This window comes from Aythya marila (assembly GCF_965140915.1).
Source record: "Aythya marila genome assembly, chromosome: 32".
NCBI lineage: Eukaryota > Metazoa > Chordata > Aves > Anseriformes > Anatidae > Aythya > Aythya marila.
Window position 1 is genome coordinate 987,564 of NC_139073.1, and position 14,702 is coordinate 1,002,265.

A 14,702-nucleotide genomic window follows, 5' to 3' on the forward strand; every position below is an offset into this window, starting at 1 on the left:
GGGGGGCAAAGCTGGGGCAGGGCACCCCAGATGGTAAGGAGGGGGGGCCCGAGCCCCCTCCCCGTGGTGCTACAACGCTCCCTTAGTGAAGCACTGGACGTGCCCTCGGCACGGCGACACCGACGCGCAGGGACCGGGGGGGGCACCGGATCCACGGCCCCCTTCCCGGTGCCATCGCTGGGGATACGATTTTACCGTGGTCTCCTGCGTGGGGAGCCCTCTGCCCATTTTTTTTTTTTTTTTTTGGGGGGGGGGTCTCCCTGTTTCACCGTGGGGCAGAGCTGGGGAAGCTCGGTGCCGGTCCCGGTGCCGTTACTGTACGATAAAGCGACTGTATGGAAGCTGGCTGCCCCCCCCAAATCCTTCCCGATTTCCACGCAAATGGGGCGGCTGGGGAGGAGGAGGGGGCCCCCCCACTTCGGGGGGGGGGATTTACCTCGGGTATCCCTGAGGGGACGAGGTGGGGGGGGTCGGGGAAGGCTTCGTGCGCCCCCCGTGGCCACGGCGCAGCGCCCACCCGGTGTCCCGGTACCGCATCCCGGTGCCCGCGCGCACCCCGAGCATCCCGGTGGGGGGGGCAAGAGGACACCCCCCCCACCCCCCCACACACGGCAGCCCCCCCTCCCGGTCCCGGTGCCGTTCCACCCAGCTCAAAACGTTTCGGTTCCGCCCAGCACGGCCCCGGCCCGGTGCCTCCAGCCTCCCCTACCGGGCGCGCCGCGCCCTGCACCGGGCCGGTGCCGCGGCTGCAGCCGGTGGCGGCGGCGGCGGCGGCGGGGCCCGGCCGCGGGGATGCGGCTGCGGCGCTGAAACGGGCGCGGCTCCGCTCCCCGCTCCGCTCCCGGTTCCCCGGCGGAGGCTCCGGTAACGGCGGAGTCCGCGCCTCCACCATGCGCCTCTTCCCCGGCCTCCTCCTGCTGCTCTCCGCCGGGTCCCCCGCGATGCAGGTAAGGGCGGGGAGGGGAAGGGGGGGGGGGAACCGGGAGCTGTCCGACCCCCCCCCATCATCAGGATGCCCGGTTTGGCACCGGGGAATCCCCCAGCGCCTGCCCCCGGGGTGTCCCCGAAAGGGGTGGGGGGCGCGCCACCGGGCACCCCAAGGTGCGGGGGCGCACGGGGTGGGTGCCGAGCGTCGCCCCAATGTCCCCCCACCCGCCCCGCCTCGGGGGTCTGGGGACGTGGGGACACAGGGACGGCTCCGCGTCCCCTCCCTGGGGGTGAACCCCGGGTTTGGGACCCCCATGGGGTGGCAGCAGGGACGAGGCGGGGGCCACGTGGGGACGCGCCTTCACACGTGGCCGCCGAGCACGAGGGACACGGCGGCGGCCTGGATCCGGGTGCAAGGGGGGGGTCCCCAGGTTGTCCCCAGCTTGGGGACACCGAGGGGGTGTGAACGTCCCCTGGGGATGGAGCTGGGGGTGGTGGCAGGGGGGTGACACCCATGGGTGCTCCCCAGTGGGGTTTGGGGATGGGCGTGGGTGGCTCGGGTCCCCTGGGTGGCCCCGGGGTGGCACAGGACCACGTGCCATCACCCCGCCGATGTCCCCATGTGCCGCTCGGCCTTGTGCCAATGGCAGTGCCACCATCCCCGAGGGGACAAAGACACGAGGAGGGGGGGGTCTTTAAATTGTCCCCGTGTCCCCCACGTCCCCGCCGTGCCACCCGCACCACCCTCCGACCCACCCTGGCCCAGCTCAGCACGGCTGCTGCGGGGAGGGACCGGGGTTTTCCTGGAAAAATGGGGGTCGGGGGTGTCCCTACCTGTCCCCCCCCCCAAAAAAAAAAGAACCCCCAGGCCCACGGGTGGGCGGCCGGAGCTTCGTGCCGGGCCTGCAATTAGGCTCTTCGTTATGAGCTGCTCGATATTCGGCGGCGGTTGTGCAGCCTGTTGAATATGCATGAGCCCGGCTTGCGTGGGTGGGGGGCCGCAGCCGCATCCCAAAAAGGGGGGGGGGTTGCTTTTGTGGGATGCCGGGGCGATGCCCGGTGGAAACGGGGCTGGTTCCAGGTGGGATTCGGCGTCTCCGTCCCCATTTGTGGCCCCTGTGTGGGGATGGGGCTGGGGGGGCCCCAAAGCAACCTCGGGGTCCATCTGGGGGGGCAACGGGGCAGGGATGGGATGTGGGGACCCAAAGGTGTGGGGGGCTGCGGGGGGTTCTCAGCCATGTCCCCCAAATGTGCCCCTCCCCAAAAAATGCCCCCCCCGCCGCCCCTTTTGGGGTTGGGTTTGGGGTGTTCTCGGTAACGAGCGGGGCTTAACGAGCTTTTTGTTCCCGCTCCATGCTGGATGGGGACGCTGCAGCGGGGTAATAAAGTGGGGAGGAGGAATTTGGGGGGGCCACTATGGGGTCTCCCCATCCCCTGGCTGCGTGATGCCCCCGGGGTGAAGCTGCCACCCCAGAGGTGAAGCCCCCCCCGCCCCAATTCTGGGCGTCTGCCAGCACGGGGGCCTTGTCCCCATACCCAGGGGACACGGGGACATGGGGACACGGGGACATGGGGACAGCCGGCCCTACAGACACTGCCCCAATCCCTCCATGTTTGCAGCACAAAACCCCAACCCCCCCCCCCACCCCGTTGGTAGCAGGTGGGGCTTTTTTTTTTGGTTATCCCACCCATGGGTGCCAGCGCGGGGGAGCCTGTGCTGTGCGTGGCCGTCCCCACGCGGGGGCACTGCGTGACCGTGGCGAGGGCCGGAGCTGGAGGCCCTAAAACGGGCTCAGAGCCTCGGTGGGGCCCCTGCACCGAGAGGGTCGGGGCTCTGCATCACTGCACTGAGTGTGTCAGGGCTCTGCATTGCTGCATTCGATGTGTCGGGCACTGCATCGCTGCGCTGAGTGTGTCGGGGCTCTGCATCACTGTGCTGAGTGTGTTGGGTCTCTGCATCGCTGCACTGGGCGTGTTGGGGCTCTGCATTGCTGCACCGAGCAGGGTCAGGTCTCTGCATTGCTGCACTCGATGTGTCGGGCTCTGCATCGCTGTGCTGAGTGGGTCGGGGCTCTGCATCACTGCACTGAGTGGGTCAGGTCTCTGCACCAATGCATGGAGCAGCTTGGGGCTCTGCATCGCTGCACTGAGTGAGTCAGGTCTCAACACCAATGCACGGAGCAGATCGGGGCTCTGCACTGCTGCACTGAGCAGATCTGGGCTCTGCATCACTGCACTGAGCAGGTCAGGTCTCTGCAGTGATGCACAGAGCAGCTCGGGGCTCTGCATCGCTGCACTGAGCTGTTCAGGTCTCTGCACCATTGCATGGAGCAGGTCGGGACTCTGCATTGCTGCACTGAGCGGGTCAGGTCTCTGCATCGCTGCACCAAGCAGGTCGGGGCTCTGCAGCGATGCACTGAGTGGGTCAGGTCTCTGCACTGCTGCACCGAGCAGGTCGGGTCTCTGCAGCATTGCACGGAGCAGCTCGGGGCTCTGCATCACTGCACTGAGCTCTTCAGGTCTCTGCATCGCTGCATCAAGTGGTTCAGGTCTCTGCATCACTGCACTGAGCTGTTCAGGTCTCTGCATCGCTGCACTGAGCGGGTTGGGGCTCTGCACCCTGCGCTAGGTGACAGGACAGGCACAAGGAGGAGGTGAGGATTTGGGGGGGGGGCTGAGAGGGTCTGGAGCTGGGGGGTGGCTGCAGCCTCAAAGCAGGTTGGGGTGCAGAGGTCACTGCTATCACAGCTGGGGGGCGGGGGGGGGGCAAGGGGGCCGGGGGTCTTGCTCCCCAAGTTGGGGGGCTCTGGGGGTCTTGCTCCTCAAATCAGGACCTGGGGGTCCTGTTCCCCAAAGCAGGGTCTTTGGAGGTGCTGCTCCCCCCAACCCGGGGGTCCCTGGAGGTCCTGCTCACCCCAAACTGTTGGCTGTAGGGGATCCTGCCCCCCCCCCAAAAAAAAAAAAAAAGAGGGGTTTCTGGGCTTCTTGCCCAAAAACAAGGGGCTCTGGATGTTCTGCTGCCCCCAAGCGAGGGGCTCTGGGGGTCCTGCCCCCCAAAAGGGGGGTCTCTAGGGATCCTGCTCCCCCCAAACCATTGGCTCGTGGGGGTCCTGCCCCCCAAAATGAGGGTCTCTGGGGATGCTGCTTCCCCAAACCATTGTCTGGGGGGGGGGGGGAAGGGGTCCTGCCCCTCTCCCAGGTGAGGGTCCCTGGGGGTCCTGCACCCCCCCCCAAATGAGGGTCCCTGGGGATCCTGCTCCCCCCCAACCATTATCTCCGTGTGTCCAGCCCCCAAAACCATTATCTCTAGGGAGGGGGGGGGTACTTCTCCCATCCCAAACGAGGCTCCTTTTTCGGGGGGGGGGGGAAGTTTTCCTTCCCCTAACCCCCCCCCCACCCCCCACCCCCTTCCCATCCTTTCCCATCCCTTAACCCCTTTCCCATCCCATCCCATCCCCCGGGGGCGGGATAACCCCTACCCCAAAATTAAAAAAAAATAAAAAAAAATTAAAAAAATAATTAAATAAATAAAAAATCTTTTAAAAAAAACCCCAAAAAAAAGCCCGGGACCACCCCGTGCCGACGTCACGGCGGCGCTATAAGGGCGCCGAGCGCCGCTCTTGGGCTCCGCAAGCGGCGGGGGCCGGTGCGGGGCTGAGCCCCCCCCCCCCGTACCCGGTACCGGGCGGCGGCGGCGCCCCCGAATTTGGGGAGGGAGGGGGAAAAAGAGGGGAAAGGGGGGGGTGGGGGGGGGCATGCGGCGGCTTTTGGGGGGGGGGGCGGCGGCGGCGAGATGACGGTGCCGCTGCTGAAGATCGGGGCCGTGCTGAGCACCATGGCCATGGTCACCAACTGGATGTCCCAAACCCTGCCCTCCCTGGTGGGGCTCAACGGCACCGCCGTGTCGCGGGCGGGGACCTCGGAGAAGATCGTGAGTGGGTTTTTGGGGGTGTTTTTTTTTTTTGGGGGGGGGGTAAAAAGGGGGTACGGATGGGGTTTGGGGATGGGGACGGGGGTGAGGAGCTGCCCTTGGTGATGGGCAGGGTGTGGGATGCAGAGGTCCAACATTTTCTTCCCCCCCCCCCCCCCCCCCCGGTAATATTTCCCCCCCCCGGTAATAAATGGGAGGAGGGAGAGGTGGGACCCCCCCCCCCCCCCCCCCCACACACCCGCAGCGTGTTTATAGGGATCCCAAAGCATCGGGAGCTCCCCCCCCATCTTCTTCATTGGGACCCCAAAGCATTGGGACCCCCCCGTTCCCTTCATGGGAACCCCAAAGCATTGGGAGCCCCCCCCATCCCCTTCATGGGGACCCCAAAACATCGGGACCCCCCCCATCTCCTTCATTGGGATCCCAAAACATCGGGACCCCCCTAAACAGAAAGCATCGGGACCCCCCCCATCTCCTTCATGGGGACCCCAAAGCATCGGGACCCCCCCTAAATAGAAAGCATCGGGAGCCCCCCCATCTCCTTCATGGGGACCCCAAAACATCGGGACCCCCCCTAAAGAGAGAGGACCAGGACCCCCCCCATCTCCTTCACTGGGACCCCAAAACATCGGGACCCCCCCCATCTTCTTTATTGGGATCCCAAAACATTGGGACCCCCCCCCCGGTTAGGGAGGGACCCCCCACATCTCCTTCATGGGGACCCCGAAACATCGGGGACCCCCCCCGATTAGGGAGCACTGGGACCCCCCCCTCCATTCCTGGGACCCCAAGGAACAGGGATCCCCTCCCCACCTCCAAATGTGCAGGGACCCCACTGCCCCCCCCCGGTCAGGTGCAGTGGGACCCCCCCCCCATTAATGGGGACCCCAAAGCACCGGAACCCCCCCCGCCCCATTCAGGGAGTGCTGGGACCCCCCCCATATTCATGGGACCCCAAGGAACCGGGTCCCCCCCCCTAATTTCCCCCCCCCATGTAGGGAGCACTGGGGATTCCCCGAATTTGGGGACCCCCCCGCGGGTATGGGGACATCCCTTAGATATGAGGAGCCCCCTCTGATCACAGGGACCCCCCCCAATCATGGGGAGTCCCCCCCCCATTATAGGGACCCCCTCTGGGTATGGCCCCCCCCCAGGTATGGGGAGACCCCCCCCAGGTATGGGGAGACCCCCCCCAGGTATGAGGAACCCCCCCCTTTGGGCACAGAGCCCCCAGCCCTCCCCCCTCTTGGGCAGTGCACTCCAGGACCCCCCCTCCCCAAAAAGAAGCCCAGAGCCCACTCAGAGAAAGAATCCCCAGTTTTTAATATATTTTTTTTTGGGGGGGGGGTCCTGGCCCCCCTACGGGGTGTCCTGTCCCCCCCCAGACACAAAGCAGCCCCCCCACAGGACCCCCCTGCTCCCTGCAGCTGGGGGAGGGAGCTCCAGGGGGGGTTTCTGGCCAGGGGAAGTGGGTGACCCCCCCTTCATTTTCAAGTCCCCAAGCTGGGACCCCCCCACATGTGTTGTGTCCCCCCCCCAAAAAAAAATTTAAGGCATTAAAACCTGCTTGAGGAGCATGAGAATAAGTTGGGAGCAAATCGGGGGGGGGGACAGAAAACATTTTTTTTTGGGGGGGGGCTGCAACCGCAGCACCAGGGCTGGTGAAGCTGCAGGGGGGGACCCTGGTGACGCGGGGGGGTGTGGACACGACCTTCCTGTCCCCCCCCCCACGACCCTTCTTGCCATAACCCCCCCCCCAAAAAAAGCATCCCGCCCCTCCCTGTGCTGCACCCCACTGCGGGGGAAATCCCGCTGGGTGTTGCGGGTGCTTCGGGCACCCCCTTTCCCCCCCCCCTTGCACCCCCCCCATCCAAAAGGGTCTCTCCCCATAGCCCCCACCCCACAGCCGCTATGGGGCGGGGGCTCCCTTGGGTGCCCCCCCCGGCCGAGCGTCTGCGGCGGCCGAGGATGAGCGCGGCGGCCTTCGTCACCGCAGCCCCCCCCCCACCCCCCAGCGTGTCGCAGGGCAATTAGCGGCGCTGGGGGGTACGCGGCGTTAATTAGTTAATCATTAGGCACTCTTTGGTGGGGGGGGGGGACCGGGAGCGCTGCTCACAGGGTCAGGCTGGGAGTCGCAAAGTGCCGGGAGGTTTTTCTAGAAAACATTGGTTTTTTTTGGGTGATTTTTTCTTTTTTTATTATTATTTTTTTCTTTTTTTTTTTTTTGGGGGGGGGGGGGGGCGAAGGGATTAAATCATAAAAGCGGAGGTTGGAGGTCGAGGCTTTCGGCCAGGCCGGGGTAGGAGGCGGCGAGGCCGCTCGTCCTCCCTAGGGGGTTGAGAGGGGACCGCTGATGCTCGGGGACCCCCCCCCACGGTGTCCCCAAAAGGATGGAGAGGGGCTGGCGGCCCCCCCAGCCCCCCCCCCCCGGCCGAGGGTGTCAGCAGCGAGCAGGCAGCTTGCCCGAGGAGCTCTAATTAATAACCCTGTGACAGATTGCACAGGCCTTCGGCCAGGCCGCGTTTAACCCCCTACTCCCACCGCCGCCGCCACGATCCAACCCCCCCCCCCGCTGCCCCCCACGGGGCACGAAGCATCCTCACGGACCCCCCCCCCGGCAGCTTTTTGGCTTTTGGGGGTGCTCCCGGTGCCGCACGAAGCCCGGGGTGGCGGTGGGAGCATCGCTGCCAATTTGGGGCTCGGCGGCTGAATTACGCCCTGAGCCCTCCGTGAAGAATTTAGGAGCGAGGGGGGGGTCCTGGGGAACGCGGGTTGTGGATGTTCCTTGTGGCATCAGGTTTTATGAAGTGCGTCACGGCACGCCCCGGGGTGTTTTTTGGGGGGAGATGGATGCTTTTTGGGGACGCTCCCTGCTCGGGGATGCTCCGCGGGGCCGCTGCTCGCCCATGGGTGCCAGCCAAGCGCTCCCTTCGCCTCCTTCTGTTGCTGTTCGGGATCGGGGCGACTTCACAGCGCCGCCGGCTGCTCTCTCCCCGGGATTTGGCCACGGCCGTGCCCGATAAATCCCTTCCCGGGGGAGCCCCCGAGCTCAAAGCGCTGCGTGAGAAGCCAGGCAGCGTCCCTCGGCTTGTTGCAGGCGACGGGGTCATTTATCTCCGCCCGGCTCGGCGAGGAGGAAGCCGCTTTGGAGAGAGAGAGCTGAGCTCGCAGCCGATGTTCATAATTAATAATTCTGATTTACGCATGAAACGCGAAATGGCCCGGCACGACGAAACGCCGCTTTGTGGCGTGAATAAATCAGGGGAATCTCCCCCTTCGGCTTCCTTTCCTTAAAATTGGGAGGGGGAGGGAAGAAAAGGGAATAAACGCCCTGGCTGGAAGGCCAAGAGCAGGAGGGCGAGCTGCTGACCCCCCCCTCTGTCCCGCAGACCCTATTCCAGAGCCCCGACGAGGGCTGGCAGGTTTACACCTCGGCACAAGCCCCCGATGGCAAATGCCTCTGCACCGCCGTCATCCCCGTGCAGGGCTCCTGCTCCCGCGACCTGCGCAGCCACCAGCTCCGCCAGCTGACCGAGAAGGTAAAAAAATTCCCCATTGTTACATGGGGTTTCTTTTTGGGGTGGGGATTTGCCGCCCTGGAACAGCACCTGGGTGCGGGGTGGGCTGCGGTGGGCGCATCCCTTCCCCTGGAGCAAGGATGCTGGCGGTGATGCTCGCCCTTGGCATCCTTGGTGCTCCTCCAGGCAGCCAGGCGCAGTCGTAGGGTGGCTGGGAGGGACTTCCAAGGAGGAATCATCCAAAAAAAAAAAAAAAAAAAAGCAAAAAAAAAAAAAGCAAAAAGCAGCAGAAGCCATCAATCAGCTCCTCTCTCCCCAAACCGACCCCGTGCGGTGGGATTGGGGCCGCGCGCGCCACCAGCCCGATTAAAGTTTGATCACAGCTCGCTGCGAAACGCCTCCCGAGCGGCTCCCATCAGAGGCGGCCCCGTAAATGCCAGCGCTAATAAATAAATAAGCGTTTGAGGAACACGGCCACGGCCGCGGCGTTTGAAAGCGTGGAAATGGAATAACTTCGCCGGCTGCGGCGGATCAAATTAAAGAATGAAAGCTCGTAGGGCGGGCTGGGAAACGTGGGCTCGGGTGTTTTTTTTTAAAAAAAAAAAAAACACACAAATATCAGCTGAAGCGGGATGAGTAAAAGGTATTGCTTTATGCATTCGAGCTGCAGAGGGAAAATTGGTTTTGCAAACGTTTGCGTGAGCAGTGGAGTGGGAGCAGGGATGGGGACACCAGGCTGATGTCCATGGGAAGATTCGGGTGCATACGGGCACCGAGTTGAATTACCCTAATTAGCAAGGTGGATTGGGTCCCTGGTAATTAACTCCCCGTCCCGCCATGCAGGTGCAGAACATCTCCCAGTCCATGGAGGTGCTGGACCTGAGGACCTACCGGGACCTGCAGTACGTGCGCAACACCGAGGCGCTGATGAAGGGCTTGGACTCCAGGCTGCGCGTGGCCGCTGAGAGCCAGAAGAGCCTCAACGCCAAGAGCTTCCAGGTGAGCCCGACACCCTTGGGTGCTGCTGGGGGTGGCTGCAGGGGCTGAGTGCACGGCGCTGCGGGGTGGGTGCGTGGCCTGGGGTGGGTCGTCGATGGTGGTGGGCTCAGATTGTGAGCGCAGAGGCCAGCACGAGCATCCTCGTGGGGGTCCGGGTGTGTCAGCATCCCCGTGGGGGTCCCAAAATTGAGCATCCCTTTGGCGATCCCAAACCGAGCATCCCAGCAGGGATCCCAGAACCGAGCATCCCCGTGGTGGTCCCGAAACTGAGCATCCTCCTGGTGGTCCCATAGCCGAGCATCCCTGCGGTGATCCCAAACCGAGCATCCCCGTGGTGATGCCGCGATGCCACGTGGCCAGGACGGCCGTGACGGCCAACTCCCAGCCCAGCCAGCCGCAACGAGTCACCTTTAATTAAACGGCCACCTTTAATTAAATGCAACGCTGCTCTTCCCCAGCCAAGGCCCGATTCCCACCTGGCGAGGGGCAGCTGTGAGCGCCGGGTGCCAACAGCTGCAGCCCACACGCCGATGCCGCCGGCCCCGCGCCCCTCCAAATCCCATTTTGGGATTATTTGGGTTTATTTTGGGAACCTCTCGGCTTCATCCTGACAGCTAAGGCGTGTTTCTGCCTCGGGAACGGCTGCTTCTTGGCACTGAATGCGGCCGGAGGAGGCTCGGGGCCCTGCCAGTTGCAGGGGCGAGGCATTGATTAAACACCAGGGCTGCAGCAAAGCTCGCCGGTTTAATTGCTGCAGGAGGTGTTGGCCCCCGGATCGGGATGCGATCCTGCCCTAAAATGACAGGCAAGGAGGGAGAAAAGGCACAGGGAAATCAAGTCATTGCCTGGCCGAGGTCAAAGCGCCCTCAACCTTCTCCTTGGGCTAAAATAAGCAGATTTTTTTACATCCCTGACCTGGTGGAGGGGGGAAATTCTGCTCCCATTCCCGCATCCCTCGCTGCGCACAGCATCTGTGCGTGCTCCCACCCTGTGCGTGAAGTGACAATTAATTTCCACCCACCCAGGCGAATTTTTGGGGTGAACCGGGGGCTGTCCCGACAGCCAGACATCACGGGGCAAGCACAGCCTTAATTTAAGGAGTGTTTCTCTTTATTTTATTGTTTTTTTGTCCCCCTAAGCAGGAGCTCAAGGACAAGATGACGGAGCTGCTGCCGCTGCTGCCCGTGCTGGACCAGTACAAGGCGGACACGCGGCTGATCGTGCACCTGAAGGAGGAGGTGAGGAACCTCTCCGGGAGCCTGCTGGCCATCCAGGAGGAGATGGGCGCCTACGACTACGAGGAGCTGCAGCAGCGGGTGCTGATGCTGGAGGCACGGCTGCACGCCTGCATGCAGAAACTGGGTACGGCGGCGTCCCAGAGCTCACCGCTCCCATGGGATGCTCCTGCTTGGAGGGGTTTCCTAGGGGGAATTTTGGGTGGGGGGGTTCTCCCAGCCCCGGTGACAGCAGTGTCCCCTTCCTGGTTCATCCCATACCCAGCTCCCCCTTTTGGCAGCTTCCCATCCCTCTGCCCCATCCCTGTATCCCTGCCGAGATCCGGTTCCTGCTGCGGGATGCCCTGGGAAGCTGGGGAAGCCGCAGCCCCCACGTGTCCCTCCCTCATAACCCCGCTCCCTGTCCCCCTCCCCAGGCTGCGGGAAGCTGACGGGCGTCAGCAACCCCATCACCATCCGCGCGTCGGGCTCCCGCTTCGGGTCGTGGATGACCGACACGATGACGCCCAGCGCCGACAGCCGGGTGAGTGCCGGGGACACCCCCGGGGACATCCCCGGGGACAGCGGGGACAGCCCTGCCCAGGCTTCCCGTGGCTCCAGCAGGGGTCTTTTGTGGGTGTCTTACCCCAAAAACCCTCCCAGCCCAAGCAGAGGGGGGTTTCGAAGTGGTCAGCCTCCAGCTCGGCAGGGTTGGAGTTGAAGTTTTGCAGAACTCCTGCACGCAATTTGGGGTGCACGCTGCCTGTGCGCCCGTGGTGCAAGCTGCCTGGTGTGCAACACCCCTCGGTGCATGCTCTCTGGGGTGCACGCTGCCCGTGCACTCAGGATACACGCTTTTTGGGTTGTGCATGCTTTTTGGGGTGCACACCTGTGGTGCACGCTCTCTGGGGTGCACACAAGCTCTCCAAGCTGCATGCTACCTGGGGTACACCTGCATGCCCCCACTCTCTGGGACGCATTCCCCCTGGTGCATGCTCTCCGGGGTGCACGCCCCCTGTTGCACGCTTTTCAGGGCACAAGCCCTCTGCAACGTTGCTTGCAGGACGTGCTGCCTCCACGGATCGCCACCAAGTGCTAGTGCAGGGAACGGGGCCGTGCAAGGTGCAGGGGGTCCGTGCAAAGTGCAGGGGGTCCGTGCAAGGTGCAGAGGGGCCGTGCAAGGTGCAGGGGGTCCGTGCAAGATGCAGGGGGTCCGTGCAAGGTGGAGAGGGGCCATGCAAGGTGCAGGAGGGCCGTGCAAGGTGCAGGGGGTCCGTGCAAGATGCAGGGGGTCCGTGCAAGGTGGAGAGGGGCCATGCAAGGTGCAGGAGGGCCGTGCAAGGTGCAGGGGGTCCGTGCAAGATGCAGGGGGTCCGTGCAAGGTGCAGAGGGGCCATGCAAGGTGCAGAGGGGCCGTGCAAGATGCAGGGGGTGCCATGCACATCCTACAGCCCACCCCATCGTCTCGAGGCCAGGCGTTCGGGCCGCTCACCCCTCACCCTCTCCCGCTGCAGGTCTGGTACATGGACGGCTACTACAAGGGCCGGCGCGTGCTGGAGTTTCGGACGCTGAACGACTTCGTCACGGGGCAGAACTTCGTGCAGCACCTCCTGCCACACCCCTGGGCCGGCACGGGCCACGTGGTCTTCAACGGGTCCCTCTACTACAACAAATACCAGAGCAACGTGGCCGTCAAGTACCATTTCCGCTCGCGCAGCGTGCTGGTGCAGCGCAGCCTGGCCGGCGCCGGCTACAACAACACCTTCCCCTACTCCTGGGGGGGCTTCTCCGACATCGACTTCATGGTGGACGAGAGCGGGCTCTGGGCCGTCTACACCACCAACCAGAACGCCGGCAACATCGTGGTGAGCCGCGTGGACCCGCAGACGCTGGAGGTGCTGCGCAGCTGGGACACGGGGTACCCCAAGCGCAGCGCCGGCGAGTCCTTCATCATCTGCGGCACGCTCTACGTCACCAACTCCCACCTGGCCGGCGCCAAGATTTACTTTGCCTACTACACAAACACTTCCAGCTACGAGTACACGGATATTCCCTTCCACAACCAGTACTCCCACATATCCATGCTGGACTACAACCCGCGGGAGAGGGTGCTCTACACCTGGAACAACGGCCACCAGGTCATCTACAACGTCACGCTCTTCCACGTCATAAAGACGTCGGGCGAGCTGTGACCCCGCGCCGGACTCCTCCGCTCGCCCCGTTCCTGCTCTTTATTTTTCTACGCCTCTCTCGGGGACGGAGCCTTCCTCCTCCTCCTCTTCTTCGATGATTTTTTTTTTTTTTTTTACATTTCTTTGGTTTCTCCCCGCGGTTCATGGCGCATGGATCTCGTCTGCCTTCATTTGAGCTCGCCTTGGTTGGTTCTGTTTTTTTTTTTTTCTTTTTCCCCAATTTTCTTTATTTTGACGGCAAATAAAAGCAGTCTCTTTGACATTTGACGAGGCTCGTGCTTTTATTATTATTATTATTTTTTTTTCCCCCGCTCTTTTTATGATCTGGCGCTCAGCAGCTCGGTTGTCTCTCCTGCGTCCCCTCTGCAGCCGGCTGCGCTCCTCCAGATGTGCCGGAGCCGTTGTTTACGGGCATGTTTAATGCATGCGGGTGCGGCGCCGGGGAAATGACAGCAGAGCCGAGCAAGGCAAGAGGAAGGGAAAATGCAGCACAGCTGCGGCGAGCGGCTGGAGCAGGCGCTGCAAGGGCAGCGAGCCCCAAAACGGGCACCCAGAGGGGTCGGGGCGGCAGGAACCTGGCCCCTGGGTGGGGGGGAAGGATGGAGGGGATGGGATGGAGAGGTTCAGGGGATGGAGAGGTTCAGGGGATGGAGGGGCTCGGGGGATGGAGGAGGTGGAGAAGATGAAGAGATGAGGGGATGGAGAAGATGAAGGAGTAGAGGGGATGGAGAAGATGAAGGGCTGGAGGAGTTGGGGATGGAGGGGATGGAAATGATGGTGAGGATGGTGGAGATGGAGAGGAGGAAGGGGAGGAAGGAGATGGAGGAGACAGAGAGGATGGAAGGAAGGAAAGGATGGAGAGGAGGGAGGAGGTGGGACAGAGGGGGTGGTGGTGACAGCGAGGCCAAAGGGGTGGGGGACAGGAGGACCTGTGGGTGGAGGTGGCAGAGGGGCCAGGGTTGTCACCAGGCCTTGGTAGGAATCCCCCCAACCTGGCAAACCTCCAGGGGTGGATTCGGGCACAGCCCAGCCCGCTCCAGCCTCGATGATCAGTTTGTTGTGCGGGGGCTGCAGCTTGGGCAGGGGGGAACCAGCTTGGGCGGGGGGAACCAGCAGCCCTGGGAGCTTCACATAACGAAATTGGGGCGACCAAGGGGTTCGGAGGTGGGCAGACCCCCCCCTTGTGCACCCCTTCTGCAGCGCATCATTGGCACCGGGGTGCTCCGGGTCTGGGGGCTGCCCCCCAGCAGCGCCTCTGCCCCAGCCCCAGTGACGGGGATGCGAGCGGGGGCTCAGCCAAGCCCCCCTCCAGCCCCATTTGGCGCCGTGGCTCGAGGCTCGCTCATGCAGGGACTTTAATTTGCTGCCGGGGCCGGCGGCCAAGAGCGAGGCACAACCCTGGCACGGGCAGGGTGGGCATCGAGCAGAGCCAGGGGAGGAGGAGGAGGAGGAGGAGGAGGAGGAGGAGGAGGAGGACGGGGCTCAGCCCCGTGTGCGATGCACAAGCTCCCGGCTGCTGGCTCCAGGCAGCGGATGGCAAATCCCCTGCAAGGGTGATTTAGCAATTAATGCCTGAGCAAGGCTCCCCGCCTCGGTGAGGCCGTATCCAAGCGACCCGCGGGCCGCAGACATCAATGCGGGGCCGGGCTGCAGCACGGCTGCTGCGAGGAGCCCTCGTTTGTCAGCAGCAGCTTCCAGCAGCGCCGGGGGCTTTTCTCCAGGCTGCTGAGAGCGGGGCTCAGCAAGGCGTGCAAGCCCCATCCCATCCCAATTGCCTTCCCCTTCCCCTCCTCATCCCATTCCCATCCTTATCTTGACCCCATTCCTCTCACCGTCCCCATCCCATATCCATTCCATCCCCATCCCATCCTCCTCCCTATCCCCATCCCCATCCCCATCCCCTGCCCATCCCATCTCAATT

At 63.6% G+C, this 14,702-nt stretch overlaps 1 protein-coding gene across 2 annotated transcripts; it reads left to right on the forward strand.

The window, feature by feature from the left end:
• The first annotated feature begins 4,394 nt into the window (after nucleotides 1-4,394).
• Nucleotides 4,395-13,184, forward strand: OLFM2 (olfactomedin 2). 2 transcript variants are annotated; one of them, XM_082781734.1, is made up of 6 exons: nucleotides 4,395-4,858; nucleotides 8,248-8,397; nucleotides 9,220-9,375; nucleotides 10,515-10,737; nucleotides 11,027-11,133; nucleotides 12,104-13,184. In XM_082781734.1, exons 1-6 carry the CDS (start codon nucleotides 4,721-4,723, stop codon nucleotides 12,779-12,781), a joined length of 1,452 nt encoding a protein of 483 aa, XP_082637860.1. In that variant the 5' UTR covers nucleotides 4,395-4,720; the 3' UTR covers nucleotides 12,782-13,184. The 2 variants fall into 2 exon arrangements, with proteins under 2 accessions (XP_082637860.1, XP_082637861.1); XM_082781735.1 differs by having other exon boundaries at nucleotides 10,518-10,737.
• The last annotated feature ends 1,518 nt before the right edge of the window (nucleotides 13,185-14,702 follow it).